Here is a 16,579-nt window from a genome sequence, read left to right as displayed (position 1 = left end):
AGAAACCTATGTTGCCTGCGAGTTTCCCGTCACAAGGCACACACCCCAGGTGAAAACAAATTTCTTAAAACTTGCAGTATACAGGACAACACTCCTGTCACCATGTTCATGAGATGAAAGTGGAAGACTTGAGTATTAGCAGGATCTTACTAAGACTTCCCGAAGTGTGCTGTAGGAGGTGTGCAGTCTTGGACTCAGATTGTCGTCTAAGACGATGGTTACACAATCGTGGTCTGCAAAGTTCCACCAGCCACGTTGTGCACTGTGCTAATCTGCCCCTCAGATGCCGTGCTGTTGAGCTGTCCGTTGCACCGGTGCTGGACAGTGGATGTTGCCCCTTCATTTTACAGCTTGGGGAGCTGAGCTCGGTAGAGCTGAGCGAGTTTTTTTGGCTCAGTCTGAGAGTTCAAGTCTCTGCCCTGAATCTCAAGGCTTTGTGGCATCTTACTGGAGCAATCTCATAAAGAAGTAATTTCTTGGCATACCCTCAGTTCATCTCTTAGGGGCGTATAGATTCCACATTACAGGGTGTTTTGGAAGTACGGAGACTGTAGCTGTGAAATTGTGGCACCTGAAAGGCACTACATGGAGTGCACCTGTGTTTACTTTCATGTATTCCAGTCAGAGCTTTGAATCTGGACGGCAGGCATGAGCATTGAGGAAACCAGAAATCTCTAGGTTACATCAGCTCCGCCTGAATCTCTGAAATTCAGGGGTTTGAGTCTGTTATATCCTTAATGGATTCTAGAGGCACTCAAAGAGTTTAGGAAGAACAGTGACCAGATCTGCTCAGCTGGGTGTGGTGTGGACAAGTCTTTAAAAACTTGGTAGGTAGTTGTATATGCAAATCAAATTCTTTTTAAGGCAGGGAGTTGCAGGGGTAGTTTGTTTTGTTTTGCTTTGTTTCTGTCTGATAAGTACAAAGTTATTTGGGGGGAGGGGCTACATGAGCCTGCCAATCTGTCCGTTCTCTGGTGTTCGGATTTTGATGTGTCAGCTTTCCTGGAAGTAAGCAGACCTCTAGTACCTTCCCTGCCACTTTTGGGTTTTTTTTTTTTTCCTTTTCACCATGTAGATTTCTATTTTTGAAGTCACTTTTTTTCGGTAGTGTCCCTGTGTGTCAGGTACCATGTAAAACTTGGAACAACCTGATGAGATAAGCAGGGTCGTCAGGGTGACCCTAGAAGTGATTATCCAGAATGTGTCAAGACAGAGAAGGGACGCACTGTTGTTATTGACGAGTCTGGGACAACAGGTTTCTACTGGACTGTCCCAGAAAGAAGCAGGACATGTGTGGTCCCCTCAGGTGGATTCTCCATGTGCTCTGGGACGTCCGAGGATGGCACTGTGAACCCAGTTTCCATCAGTCCAGGTCCTGTGCTGCCTCTTCCTTCTTCTGCTATTGTTAACAAAGTCCAATCAAGGCATGTTTGCAGCCTCAAGCAGTCCTAGCTAAGACATGGCTTAGTGATGAAAAAGGGACTTGAATTTCCTGCTCTCAAACCCACCGGTAATTTATCTATTGTCCCTATAGATCAAATAGTTCCCAGTTGGCATTCACCAAAAAAAAGTTAATTATGTTTTCTGACAACCTGCCATGCAGATCGACAATGATTATATTTGGTAACAATTGAGATGGTTCTGAAATCGCGAAGGAGAGGACGTATAGTTCTTGATGGTGGCATTGATATGATTTTTTTAAACTCATGTTTATTTATGGACACAAAGCCCCCAGTGTCAAAAAGAAACATGGCTGTTACTGGTAGATTTCCTGAATTTCTCTTATTTTTAATTTACAGACATGTCACACACACACACACACACACATTTAAAGAAAAAGTGCTCAAATTTTGGTTTTGAGAACTAATTGCCTTTGGTCCATAATCTAGAATGGCTTCCTAACAACTGTTATGCGCTATTGGATGAACATGTATGTAATTGAAGCTGTTAAAAAAGGGTACCAAGACTGTGATAGTCAACAGACTGGACCAGCAAGGACTTGGGGAGACATTAAAGGAAATTCCAAACCCAGTAGACCATAGCTGTCACAGCCATGTGGGTAGACACTTTTGCCAGTGACGAGACAAGATGGAACAAGTCCTTTGGTCATGTCATGGCCTAATTACACACTTCTCGGGCTGCAGATCATTGACTTGATAGGCCACAAAGAAGCAAATGAAACCCATCCTTTAAGTAGCACCATTAGGGTCCTTCAGCTGTGAAGGGTTTCAGGCAGGTGAGAAAGCCCGATGCTTTCTAGAGGCAGGTCAGAGGCCTCCGATGAGAAGGAGCAGATGGAGGCCCCTGGAGGGACCATTTACACGGCATATTCAGTGCTCTCCTCCTGGAAGGCAGCGTCCCCGTCAAGGAGAAGGGAACAGACACACAATACAACCTTAGTGCGTGACTATGACCTATATTGAAGATGCCTCCCTTTTTTGCCTTTTTTTTTTTTTAAGTCATTATGCTTTTGGGGTGAGAGGTAATTTTTCACTAAAATTATCCAGTATTTACTTCTAAGTTAGCAAAAGAAGTTCTGACCCTGTATCTATGAAGAGAAGTTCACATTCCTTTCCAGTAGAACCGATTTCTGTTTAACGGCGGTCTCTACGTTATTTCCATGTCTAAATGCGGTACGTACCTCTGGGCAGTCACTAGACAGAAACAAATGACTTCTCATGAATCACAGTGATTGATTCCCCTAGAATTAAATTCTACTCAAAACCATAGTGTATTTCTTATTTAATTCTCTCTCTCTCTTTCTCTCTCTCTCACACACACACACACACACACACACACACACACGTAGAGTAGGGACCATTTTCAGGAATTGGATGATAGTTTGGAGATGAAAGGTTGAGAGAACCTCTGGTAAGGAGGAACTAACTCATGAATTTTGTCATTGTTCCTGGGCTGATACGTGCCGCATTAGGATGTGTGAGTGTTCCAACAGATCAATAGATTGTGGGGGGATGAGACATAATCAAAGCTAAATACCCTTCCCCTTAATTATCCTAAAATGGAAATGCTTTGGCCCTGAGCTTATAGAAATACACCCAGCATCTGGTAATCTGGATCAGCGCTTCCTACCACGCTCACAGGCATGGAATCCCTTCACAAAGAAGACCATGACTGTTGGATACTTTGATCATACCATCAATCCCCGACTCTGTTCGTGGTCCCCTTCTGTCATTTAAAACTTTAGACTGCATTCAAAGACAGGGGGCTTATTTTCCTCCCCATGTCTGTGTAGTTAGAGGGTGTGCAGACTACTTTGAGTTAGTGGACAGTGAGCTCAGGGAGTGGACATGGGGGCAGGTTAAACCTGTGTCCTGGACACGGTCAGCCCCACAGCTTTCCCAGAATGGTGGGCCATTTCTCTTCTAGTCTTTGGATTATTTTCTTCAATTTCTCCATGTCAAACTTAGAACAAAGGACAGGGAAAGAGTGATTGCCTGAGTCTGTTCTAAAATTTCAAGATTGGAGTGGTCCATTGTGAGGGTTCTGAGCGCCTTGCTCTGCAGAGCACGGTTCCCAGACCACCTGTGTTGACCTCCCTGGAAGCTTGTAAGCAATTCAGATTCTCAAGCCCACCCTAGTCCTGTTGTATCAAATCTACACCTTCAAACCCCCTGGGCGGTGCGTATGACATCTGAGAAGCAGCACCATGGAGAGCAACATTCAATCCCACCCCAATATTCAGTAACTAATGTTGACACTCCATGAACCTGGCAGGGTGTAGGAGAATCTGTCTTAGCCAATTGTTGGTTTCTAAGCCTCTCTCTGCTTTCCCTTCCTCAGTGAGAAATTAAGAACCTCCAATAGTTGCGGGGTCCTCGTAATCTGTCTTATGGGAACGTTCCCCCCCTCAACTCCTCTAGGGCCACCATCAGTCATTTTCGTTCCCCCAAAGACCAAGGTGTAATGAGATTTCTCACTAGCATTTTCTTATTGATCGCATAACAGACCCACATGAATGTAAAACATAATCTGGAATAGTCCCATCAGGTCTGTCTCAGCTTTCCGGAGCCTCAGTTTCTTCATCTGCTAAATGAAGACAATGATACCAATTACAGTCAGAAGGAGAGGAAACTGAACATTCCTTCACAATTAAAGGAGGTGGTGAAAATTCATGGGGTTCTCTTACTCAGCTGTTGATTGACATATTTTCAAGCATATAGTATTAGTTGAAAGCACTGACTGTACACAGGCAAGAGGAAGCAAATAAAATTAAATCCACTTGAAACTGGGTGTCGCCTTTAGACTGGGCAACCTCTAGGACCCCCATAACACTAACATTTCTGGGGAGCCGTGTCTCGCTCAGCTGCCCACAACCTGTCATTGCTCTGGTCCAGATGTGAGGCAAAGTCTTTTACGATCACTCTACGTACTTTGATGCAGCAACAAATATTTGCTGTTCTATAGAATATGACCAGAGACTTAGATTTAACAAACTAACTTACTACAAGCAAACTTACTTAACTTACTCAGCAAAATTAACTTACTACAGAGATAATACAGGCAGGCTAACTGACCTGTTTGATCCCAACTACCTCATCTTTAAAGTGGGGCTAATGAGTGATGCCTGCCTCATTGGGTTGTTACTGAATTAATGGTGACCATGAGCAGAAATCTCCTTGAGTAGCTGGACACTACGTGACACTCTGGATAATATAACTGTTACTATTACTATTACCAACATTGCTAAACTACAGGCATATTTTGTTTTGCTCCTGTGGAAGCAGGTTTTCTGGCTTACAATCAGTTTTTGGCCAGAGATGAGTTTTTGTTTTGTTTTGTTTTGTATTGGAATGTTGACTTCTAGAAGTTTTAAAGGAGGGAGACTTGAAATTTGCTGAGAGTAGAATTAGGTGTTCTCACCACCCGCAAAGGAAGGTGACTGTATGAAGTGAGGGATATGTTAATTACCTTGATTGTGGTGATCATTTCACAATGTATTTGTGTATCAAGTCATCACTTTTTACAGCTCCAAAAAAGCACATTGTTCAATCCAGTTATGTTCAGTTTTTATTTGTGGAACTTACCTCAGTAAAACTGGATGAAAAATAGTTTGGGGAAAAAATTTTTTTCTGAAGAAGCAACTGGGAATCATGAGGTCAAATAGTCTATCTTTCCTGTCGGTAGTGGAGCTCTTCCCCTCACAAACCCAGCCCCTGTACCTCCAAGGCTGTAGATTTCTGTACAACCAGTTGCTCTGCAGAGAATTACTTTTCAAAATGTTAAACCAAATATGCCTGTGTTGCTGTCTTACCAAGGCCACTGGTGAGAAATCTAATGCCTGGTGTGGTCATGGGTTATAGGAATCCCCCGGGGATCTGTAAGGTTCTGGACCTTTCCACCATCACACTAACTTTGTTTTGCCTGTAACTCCTATATGGGCACAGACCCCCTCAGTGTGGTCTCTGTAGCCTCCAGAGCTTCAGCCTGGACACCCCGTGCTCCCCACCCCACCCCAATCCCCCATGGGCCTCCACAAGCTGGGGATTCCTTTCCCCTATACAAGAGCTGCTTCCCGAAGAGATCACAAGCAGCTGTTCCTACGACAGGCCAGACCCATTTCTAACTGCATCAGAAACTCATTCTCATGAGGGGCTCCTCTGTGCCCGTCTTCACTCTGCCCAACCAAACCTGAGGTGGGATTTTATCTTTCAAGAGGCCCCTGGCTCTCTCTGATAGGACTTGTAACCTCAAAAAGGCTCTTGACTCTCCCCCTCTTGGCCTAAAACCCTGGAAGTCCAGCACTTAAAAACACAAATGCCTTCTCTCTCTGGGGGAGGGAAGATGACTATTCTTTAGGAGTACACGTAGCCAAAAAAATAAATGGCAATTTCACCCCAGATAAAGCCTTATCATATTCATGTTCTCATCAAAATGCAAAAAGAAAAAACAAATCTAGAGGACCCTGTGCTGTGTTTGTTCCCATTTTCCAGATGAAGAAACTGAGGCCCAGGAAGGCAACAGGGCAGGCCTTCCAGGCTCACCATTAGTTCTGTTTTTAGCTGAGAAAAAAAAGTGGAGCCGTGGAGCTTGTTCAAGGTTGGAAAAACGAAAGTTACAGAAGTGAACTGCTCTCAAAGGGACTGCAGAGGCACTTGGGTTTGAATTTCTGAAACCCAGAAGTTTTAGATAGAAATATCCAAATATTCAAATCAGGGATAGATTCAGAGCACTTCTCTCCTTTCCCAGTTAAACATAATTAAAAATATATATATACACAGTGTTAGGAAGAGCAACTGAGGCTAAATGAAATGAAATAAAATATGCTAAAGGATGTAAGACAAAAAGGATCAGGAAAGCATTTCTTCTTTCGGAGGATTCTATTGCTCATTTGCTTGCTGGTTGGTTTGTTTATACCCCATCTCATACTACAGTTTGCCACAGCCTCTCGAAGTACACCTAATTCAAAACTAAAATAGAAATAGAGGGGCGCCTGGGTGGCTCAGTTGTTAGGCGTCTGCCTTCAGCTCTGGTCATGATCCCAGGGTCCTGGGATCGAGCCCCACATTGGGCTCCCTGCTCGGCGGGAAGCCTGCTTCTCCCTCTCCCACTCCCCTTGCTTGTGCTCGCTCGCTTTCTCTCTCTCTCTCTCGCTGTGTCTCTCACTGTCCAATAAGTAAATAAAATCCTTAAAAAAAAAAATAACCACAGGGCAGGAGGAAATATGAATTTGAATGGGCTTTTTATAATTCTTGAGTTTTTAGAACCGAGTGATAAAGGGAGAGAGAATGAAAATACTGATCCCAAGTAAATAAGTCCCACTTTCTCGGCAGTAAAACTGAAATATAAGTTAGGCCATGAGCTTCCAGGTAGCCAAGGTCAGGACAGATGTTCCACAGTGATTTAAAAGGCAGGAGCACAATGTCCTGTCCCTGTGGGGTAGCTGGGTGCCTGGGAGGTAGCAAACCATCTGAGGATTGAATGAACAAGACCAGCAAACGATTTAGTAAAGCCGGCAAGAGCGATTGTAATAGAAGCACCTTATTTCTGCATGTGACATCTGACTATTCAGAAAACATTCCTGGCGGGATTCCCTAGGACCCTTCCAGCAACTTCTTAACACATCCTGGCAAGATTCCCCAGTAAGTGTGCATTTCCGCCCTATTGCCCCTTGTCTAAAGCGAAGCATCCTGGAAAACACAGTCATAAAAAATTAATAAGTATAAGTAATAGATTAAATAATATATATCATTAATATAAGGTAATTTCCAAAAATTAAAGTATTGATCATTGAAAACCATGGCAGTCAACACTAGTGTAGTTTAATTGAAAAACCAGAAGACACCACTCTCTTTCCTGCAGAGCCAGGGCATGTGAGTTCAAAGAAATACTCACACAGACAAATGTGAGTTCTCGGTGCTGGCTGATGCGTTAGGACCACCAAAGTGGTTTCTTGGGCATACCCAGGCCTGGGAACCACACACACACATAGTAGTTGATTTGTAACAGGCAGTCATGGTTGAGAAACTCTTAGACAGGCACCCCCAGAATCTACAGATAGGATTAATTTGATTTTGTGCCACTGCCATTGTGGGGCATCTTGACTGCCACCTGCCAGACCAGAAGAGCAACTTATAAGGCTCTAGGGATTTTTTACTAGCTAGCCTTGGGTGGGGGTGGGGGGGTGGCGTTGGTGGTGGTTAATCACATGTTGGGGTGTGTGTGTGTGTGCGCTTGTGCGCGTGCTAGCTTAAATACTCATAGCATTGGACCCAAGAAGAAACTTACCATGCCTGATATCCACCCCGAGTTTCGTGTAGCCATAGTGACATAAGAGAGTTAAGAGGCCACCGAATGAGAAGCCACCAGAATATTTAACAGTGAAACTTAAAACTGGTGTTCTCCAGCAGGAGAATATTCCCTGTCTGTCCTCCCTCGGCCCCCGCCTGTACCGCAGGTTTTACTCTGTCTCCATAGCCAGCTTCCCTCATTCCCTCCAGCAATACTGGCTGGCTACTCTTTTCATTTGTCTCTTGGAATTCAGCCGTGGGTAATTTTTAGAAGAAAGAAAATTGCAGAGAGATGAGATTCAGCCTAAGAAGAAAACTGGGACGTAAGGATGACACGGCAGGTCACAGGACTAATTTAAATGCACCACCAGCTGAGTCAGATGCGGAGTCTAGATGGCTGGTCTATGAAAACCGTCGTAAAACATAATGAAGTCTGGTAATAGAATGAAAAGAGAGAGAAAGACCATGGCCCATGCCATTCCACATCCCAAGTTGTTAAAGCAGAATATAATTATCTCTCTCAAGCCTCAATTAACAACATCATACTCGAAGGGGAATCCAAATGCTGTGTTATTTTGTCTGGGAGGAATAGAAGGTTCAGAACGGTATCAGGAAGTCCCTCTGCAGAGACATGACCCTCCATGGCCAACCCGTTACCCCTATGCGGGCTCCCCTGAGCCCAATCTTAGCGAGTAAATAGGAGTTGGGTCTTGAGACAACCCAACCATGGTTGATCTCCACTACTTACCGGTTTGTGTGTGCTTCTTGCTATTCCTCTGCCACCTCCTCTGTGAAGACTGGGGTAGGAAGATGGGTGGTCAGGAAAATTAAATCATTTAATGCGTAGATACAAGGCTCAGCAGCCACCCATCATAGGTAAATACTCCATTGACATCAGGCCAGTGGCTCCTTGGCATCGACGTTACAAAGAGTCCAGACAAATATAGCCTTCTCCCGTGTGCACAGTAATCAACCATTTTATTATTTTTCTTAAATTAGCAATCCTCCCCGCTCCCACCAAGCCTCCCCTTGTCCAATAGTCTTCCTGGGAAAAGTCGGGGCTCTGAAATGAAAATGGAAATGAACTTGCAGGAGATTTCTCAGCAACGTTCCCCAATTCCCCCACGGTACAAACTACCTGGGACCATGATTCTGTCCATGGCTGGTGCTCATGGACAGAATCATGGTCCCAGGTAGTTTTGAACACTTAGGACGGTGTGAATGGGGACCCCAGAGCTGGTCAGTCACTGGGCCTAGGTTCTGGCCAAAATGTACCGGTGATCAGACCTCTCTCCCAAAAGTTCTGTTTCAGGCAGTCTGGGCTGAAACCCAGACATGTATGGATTTTTAACAAGCAGTCTAGCTGAGTCTTGTTTTCAGGGAAGTTTGAGAAATTCTGCAGTCCAGAGAGGGCTCAAAAATAGGAAAAATTCCAGGTGGAAAAAAAAATGGTAAAGAGGATTAGGTATAGACTCAGAAGGAAAGTGGGAAGATCCAGCAAAGAGGCTCTTGAGTTTTCCATGCCAGGTGCTAAGAGAAGAGGAGCAGGGGAGGAAGCAGATACAGAGCACGGTAGTGTGGCCATCAGAAACCAGCTTCTCTTTCAAAAAGGAGGCTTAGTGTCCGTTCTCTCAGAAGGCCTCCAGAAACTAGAAGGGACCGTTTCTGAGCCATGTATAGTGTTTGTGGTTTCAGGCTCAGCAGCCACACAGCGAGTTTGCCCGAGAGGGCAGCACGGTGGGTAGGCAAATGGAAGTTGCAGAGAAAAGCAAAAGCTGCAGGAGACTAATTCAACTCCCTTTCTACATGGCATTTGTGCCCTGCTCAATGCTTCTCCACTGTGGCTGCTAGAAGATTCCACTGCCGAGCATCTTCTAAACCACCTCCTTCTTTATCGTGTCCCAGCCGGTTAGGCTAGGAGCACAGGAGAAGGGCACCAGCATTTGCATTGTTTTAACCTCACCTTGCAAGCCTAGGGAGCAGCCCCATGAGAGCCATTCAGCTAGGCAAGTGGCCCTCAACCTTGGCTTGTACAGAGTCGCCAGGAGCTCTTCGGAAACGACTAGTGCCTGAGACGGACTCACAGAGATTCCCTTTTAACTGATCTCAGGAGCAGCCTGGGTTCCTGAGAATTTCAGAAGGTCACCAGGTGTTTTTACCAGTGCAGCCAAGGCTGAGGACTACTTGGCCAGGCTTTATCATCTACAACCACTTTGCTGAAAGTCAAGTGCAACTGCTTTGAAGTGTAAGTTCTTGTGTCTTTGTTGAGAGTCCAGAACAGACTTGCACTGACATCAGGGGTCAGGCTCCCCTGCCAGCCTCCTCTCTGCTCTGAGAGGTGAGCCCACTGTCCGGACTGTACCTCCAGCTCTTGTGGTCATTCAGTTTGTCCTGGGGAGAGCAGTGACCTCCTAGCGATGTCATTAACCTCTTTGATCGTGCCTCTCTCTGGTCATGTGAGGTAAATGGCTCCACAGAGAGGGTCACATATGATCGATTCATGGGCTAAAATAGATCACTGATCTTAAAGGTCCAGTGGGGAGAAACAGACTGTATATAAAAATGGCATAACATAATGGACAGAGACATCACCATGAAACCTGTCCCTTATAACTCTACCCAGATTCCTCTGTTGGCCTCATATGGGGGCCACGTTGGCCTGACATCCCTCCCCAGGCTATTATTTGCAGGCATTTCCTGTTCATTGTACTTAAAATCAGTTGGTTAAAGGGTAGCATAGTTGGGGGGTGGAGGGAGGGCTGATCTTATAGGTTGACTCCATGGAATTAATGTGCTCCATAGAAAGAAGGTTTCCTGAAATGTTAGGGAAATCTTCCTGGATGTTGTAGGACTCCTTGCATGGAGTTAAAAAAAAAAAAAATCAGTATAGAACTGATACATCCAAATGGCTACTACTTTTTGCAGATACTTTAAATAATTCTTCCTTGGCACTGCTGCACAGTACATTGCCTGTCCCCTACGATATCACTCTTGGTGATAACTTCACACTTTGACATAGATTTGACTTGATAATTGGCTGTCTTCTGAGCCAACTCTTTGAGTCACCCCCTTTGTTCAGAAATTTGCTCAGGAATCCTAAAGACACTCTAAAAAATTCAAAATATATAGGTTACCTAAGAAAGAGAGGAATCAGAAGGGAATAGAGAAATGGTAGCATTATTTTTCAGAATTAGTGTGTCATGTCCCAAGGAAGAGTGCTGTGAGGGACAAGCATCACATTTCCTAACATTTGGGTACAATTAAAGAAAAAGGTCCAATGTCTTTATAAACATGCTTGTAGATCACATTCTTACAGGTTTTCCCTGCTCATTCAATCATCATTTTTATATCTGTTGGTTGCCTCTCACGGTTTTCCTAATGTCTAGTAGGCGGGACAGTTCCTTAAGGAAAATGCAGAAGTGGGATGCAAGGCGGTAGAGTCTTTTAGGGCTACAGGGTCTGAACTGGATAGCTAATGAGGCCTGCCCCGTAATAGGAGAACAGCTGTAACAGAGCGCCTGGCCCTCTGGATAAACCAGGTAGTCAAGGTCGTGTTCCTCTTGTGGGCACACGATAGGACAGAAGTCCTGCCAGGTGCTGGTTTGGCCCACCCAAGAATCGCATACATGTGATTGGGGGTGTCCATATCTTACTGCCCCTTGAGTAAGTCAGACGTAAACAAGTCAAAACAAATATGCAACCCAAACATCTTCATTCTCAGGGATATGAAGTGTACTGCTCCTCAGACCTCGGAAATTGGAAGCCAGATGTTGGTGGGACTCAGAAAGTCTGTGTCCAAGCAAAAATCCAGGGACACTAACTTTTAGTCTTTTAAGAGAGGCAATAAGTGAACTTGGCTGTGACTTTGTTATGTGGAAGAGAAACATATAGAGTGCTATTCTCAGAGCATATATAATTTCGTTTAGGTTTCACTGGTGTGGAAATGGCTAGAATTTTCAACTGGAGGGTAAACTCTAGTGAATTTTCCAATGGTGGCTCTATTTATATTCCTGGGTGTACCTCTTGCAATGGCAAAACTTTCTTAAGATGTTTTAAGAAGTGCTCAATCACCAGATACTTTTTTGGAAGCATTAAAACATTTGAAGAAGCCCAAACTAAGATCCAAAAAAATGCATTTATCTTGCTTCCTAATGATTCATACGCACAGTAAAACCTAACAAATGAGGACCAGAAGACTCTACATGGCTGCTTTTGACACATTTAAGAGGCCAATCTCATTGGGGGCATTTTTATAATCTGCCTCCTACAGACGTTCTTACTTCTAGAGAAATAAACAGTACGTCTGAATTAGAACACATTTCACTGTGCAAATGCCACAGCTGGAAACATCTTAAGAGAGTTCGATCATCTTTCCGGATTTACTAAATCAAAGTAAAATAGCATTTTCCATTTTAATTTTCTCTTAAATACGGCATCATTAAAAATAATTCGGTAAGACAGGATTTATTCCAGTAGGAGTTGCTTGTACCTTCTCTACGCATCCAGCCTAGTTCGGTGAGGAAATTATTATCCATAACATGATACCATATAACATTCTCTTCTGAAATGACAGCATTTCTCCTCCTTTCCTTTTAAAGTAATTTTTTTTTATATTATACCACAGATTGTTATGATTCCCGTAGCTAGTATCCCGTTTCCCCAACATACTGTCCGTATTTTCTTTAAATGTTGTCTCCGTTCAGCGCAGACATGCAAGCACAGTTTGAATTACCCCAGCCCTCGCCACATCCCCCGGCATGCCGTTCTGGGAACACTCAGTAGTAATGATGGTGCAACAGTGTGTCCATGGCCCCCTGTTCCGACATCACCATGATTCCGCTGGCCAGGTCCCCGCATGCCTGTTTCATGATCTTTCTAAACTCTCGATGTCCGAGATGTATCCACACCTGTCCTTGCAACATCCATTCGAAAGCAGCACCCCTCCCTCCCTGCATCTGAATACATCCACCCAGTCGGCAGAGAGCACACCCCCCCCCTGAGCGAGCAGTATTGTGAATTTTATCTTCTCTTCCAGAAATCAGTACGTCTTCGTTGCAGCAGATGAAATTTCTTGTAACACCTCTGCAGGTAACAAACATTGCTACTTCTTGGTGCATCCAACCAAAGCTCAGTATTCTCTCTCTTTCTCTCTCTCTCTCTCTCTCTCTCTCTCTCTTTTTTTTTTTTTTTTTCCTTCACATGCTGCAGTTGGTCACTCTAGAAAGTTGAGTTTAAAAAAAAAAACAAAAAACAAAGCCCGTCTATCTTTGGAGTATAGCCGAAGCCTTGAGGCTCCGCTGTCTGAAAAGATACCAGGCGTTTTGCTAACTGGGATATTTTATTTCCAGTTTTAAGAATACATGATCTAGAAAAGTAAGACTCTGTTGAAGAAAGCCACAGTAGGATCTTACCGTATAAGCAGTGCTCTTGTGTTAAAATGCTGAATGGGAGATTAAGGACACAGACGTGTGACTTGTTTTGTTTTTTGACTTATTTTTGTCTGGGTTCACACAGATGTATATGTGAATTATTTGGGATCTTTATTGAATGACTAGTTGTAAAAGACTGAATCCAGAAAGCCAGAGAGAGAGGCATTGGGGACTATAATTATCTGTGTCTCACGAGAAGGGGATCTTCATTCTATTAATGAAAGATCCTGTATCTCCTTTTAAAATGTATTACAAGTAGCAGGATTTAGAGAGACAAAGTATTCTGCCTTTGGAATCAGGGCATTGGCAAACAGAAACTACAAAGTTGCATGATGTGTCCGTCAAAATAATGCCTGTCTTTTTGCTTTGATGTGGTTCAGAACAGTTATGGTTGAACTTTCATTAGCATGGACTTACTTGATTAAATGCAAGATAGGTGAGTGCTAACAGATTCGGGGTTCTTTGGTTTTGGTTTGATTTTGGTTTGTTTTGGGGTTTTGGGGTTTTTTGTTTTGTTTTGTTTTGTTTTGCCTTTTAGCCTAAACTTTCACCAAAACAATTACTAGGGAATCTTATCAATGTGTTGCTTCTAGCCAACAAGGGAGGACAGTACAGCTTACTAACATGTAGTTGAGTAGGACATGACCTTCAAAACCCTACATTCCACAGAGTGTTGCAGATAGAACTTCATCTGCTATCGATGGCATTTTATCAGCGGAGCCCAGCAAATGAAGGCTTGTTGGCTAATGCTGCCCTCCCCACTTACAGTCTTTGGTGAGAAGGAACTGAAGGAAGGACAGAGTGCTAGGAGCATGTCACCAGCCCTGTCCGAGCTAAAAGTTTCATCAGTAGACTCGGTGTCCATATTTTTAATGGCTCAGTGTCTTACCCCGGGAGTTCAGGAGGTATACATGCTTGTATTTTAAAGCGATAGCTTACTCCATTTCTATAAAAACCCCTGGATAAGGGCTCCCCTTTTCCCCTCTCTAAACCCGTGGCCTGAAACATCTGTTTCTCCCTGTGGGAGGTGGTGACATCCCTAACACTTCACTAATACTTAATGGTAGGGGATGGATGGTTACGTGGCCGGGGGTGGGGGCGGTGGCGGGGAATGTTCCTGGGATGTGAGAGACATTTGACATCTTCAAACCCTTGGAAAGGGAGTATGCTTCTGGAGGGGTACCTGACTGTGGTGGGGAAGGGTGTTGGTTGAAAGCATTATCACTGGATGTCATTTGTGGGTACGCTGACTTCCACCGCCTCCAACTCTCCTGTTAAAAACACACGCTTGTCCCAGTGTACCTTGGGTTGTGTTTTGACACCACAGGTCAAACATTGCCAAGTTGCAGATTTAAGAGATAGACATTGATTTCATCCTGTGACTTGACACACTTTGGCCTTGTAAGCAAGTGGCCCACAAACACACTACTCCTGAAAGAGGCCACAGATCATGAAAGTTGGCCTGGGTAGAGCGAGTGTCATCACCTACCTTATCTGATTTAGGATGGCTGCTCAGTAAATTCTTAATAGATTGCTATTGATCAGATTTCAAATTGAGAGAGAGAGATCCCTGTTGCTTTGATGGCCATATTAATAATATGTTGTCTGCTTCATAAGGTTCAATTTGAACTCTGAATTTTGAACCAAGCATGAAAAAGGAGACACCCGTATCAATCACATGTCAGATTCTCTCCCAGCCAGAGTGAATATGGAAAATCCGAACGGGTCGGTCAGCACAGTTTGTGACTCAAGGCTTTGACGAAATCTCCGAGCACCTCGTCTCCCCCGTGCTGGGAGAACCGGGGCGTCCCCATTCTAACCAATAAAACCATCCCTGTGTGCAGAACAACGCCTTAGGGCAGGTCTCCTGAATAAGTGGTTATCTCCGGGATTTCAGTGTTTTTCTAAACGAAGGAAGAAATGAGCAAAACACTTAAAATCTCAGTTTGGAGGACGCGGTGAATTTAATAACTGAAATTCTTATAAAGACATGTTGTTCTCATACAGCTGCCTGTGGGGCAGAGCTGGCCAGTTTTGTCGGTGGCTCAGGGCAAAGATGGGGAGATGAAGATCGTGAGACCATAGGATCTGCGGCACCAAAGGGGTTTTCCTCCTGTCCCCAAAGGAAAAGTGACAATTCTTCCTTGGGTCTTTGTTAGAGGATGCCAACATGTCATTCCTGCTTTTGCTAGTCACGTTAGAAGCAGCTTTTCTTGCTCGCGTGTATGGTTTGTGAGGCTGTGTTGGTTTTCTTATTCAGTGTCTCCAGCAGCAGCATTCATTGTTTGGCTTTGGTGTTCGTTTGGTTGCTCCTGAAGGACAAAGTGCTCATGGTGGGCGGGGGGGGGGGGGGTCCTGGGGGCCTTTTGACAGAAGACCTGAGCCCCCAGCGTGCATGTGTCCAACGCTCACTTTGGACACTCAGGTGTCTTCTTATTGTGTAACATCAAGAACCTTTCATGAGTTGGATCCTCAAGTGATGGCAGGGACAAGGGACAAGATGATTCTCCCTTCTTAGACTGGAGGGCTTCCTGCCGCTGTGACTCACTGGAGATTTTCCAGGACTGGCTAGTGATTGTAGCAGAAGGAGAGTATGGCTCTTATACCCGAAGGAAGGTCACAAAGCAAGTTCGTTAGTTAGGCAGAACAGCTGGGAATTCAGCTCACTTCATTAATACCTAGTGAGTCATTACTGTGTATCTGCAAGTGTTCTGAGCCCTCAGGACATGGCCTTAAATAAGGCAGGAGAAGCCCTTCCTTCAAAGAGCCTCCTTTCTAGCCAAGACCAGATGCCCAGCATGTAGGTGCAAAGGCATGTGATATACTGGCGTGGCAAATCCTACAACAGCTCTCATGAATCAAAGAGCAGAGGGCTGGATAGAAACTAGGATGCAATGTTCCTTTAGGTTCACCGGGCAGAGAGGACCTCCGAGGGGGTGATGTTGGAGCAGGGACCTGTGGCAAGTGCAAATGCCTTGTGGTTGAGGCATGCCTGAGGCGGCCAGCCGGGCTCGGCTGGATGTGCGGCGGGGCCACGGCATCTGCAATACACGGCAGAGTGTTGAACATGAAATCAGGAAGACCGCTAGGGCTCAGAACAAATTAGGACTTGGAAAATCTGAAACCACTGGGGATTTAGGTGTGGTAGGAATTCCTTGGGAGGGTCAGCTGTGGTCTGCCTTATCATTCTAACGATGAGTTGGCACTGTGGAGAGCAGATCACCCATGACAAGAGCAGGAGAAGGAGCACTAGTTGAGTCTCTTGCAACAGTCCGGGGCGGGAAGGGGGGGGGTAGGGAGAGGGGAGTAGGGTGGCAGGGACCTGGGTTAGGACGATGGTGGTGGAAGAGCCAAAAAGGGGTTGGCTTTGGGCTGCATTTTGAACAGAGAACAAGCAGGACA

The 16,579-nt window shown here is 44.7% G+C and overlaps 1 protein-coding gene across 20 annotated transcripts in view; it reads left to right on the top strand.

Annotated features, from left to right (window-relative positions):
• The window catches only part of RBFOX1 (RNA binding fox-1 homolog 1), a 1,460,760-nt gene that overhangs the window by 1,428,895 nt on the left and 15,286 nt on the right, over positions 1-16,579 (top strand). For 14 of the 20 annotated variants that reach the window (XM_059415367.1, XM_059415371.1, XM_059415360.1 and 11 more), the window contains one exon: positions 12,784-12,836. The exons of the other annotated variants lie outside the window; for them this stretch is intronic. In XM_059415367.1, the coding sequence (XP_059271350.1) occupies positions 12,784-12,836 (53 nt within the window). The remainder of the gene's footprint in view (positions 1-12,783; positions 12,837-16,579) is intronic. 20 annotated transcript variants of the gene reach the window in all.

Source organism: Mustela nigripes, chromosome 11 (assembly GCF_022355385.1).
Source record: "Mustela nigripes isolate SB6536 chromosome 11, MUSNIG.SB6536, whole genome shotgun sequence".
Taxonomy (NCBI): Eukaryota; Metazoa; Chordata; class Mammalia; order Carnivora; family Mustelidae; genus Mustela; species Mustela nigripes.
This window is presented reverse-complemented; position numbering and strand designations above follow the sequence as displayed.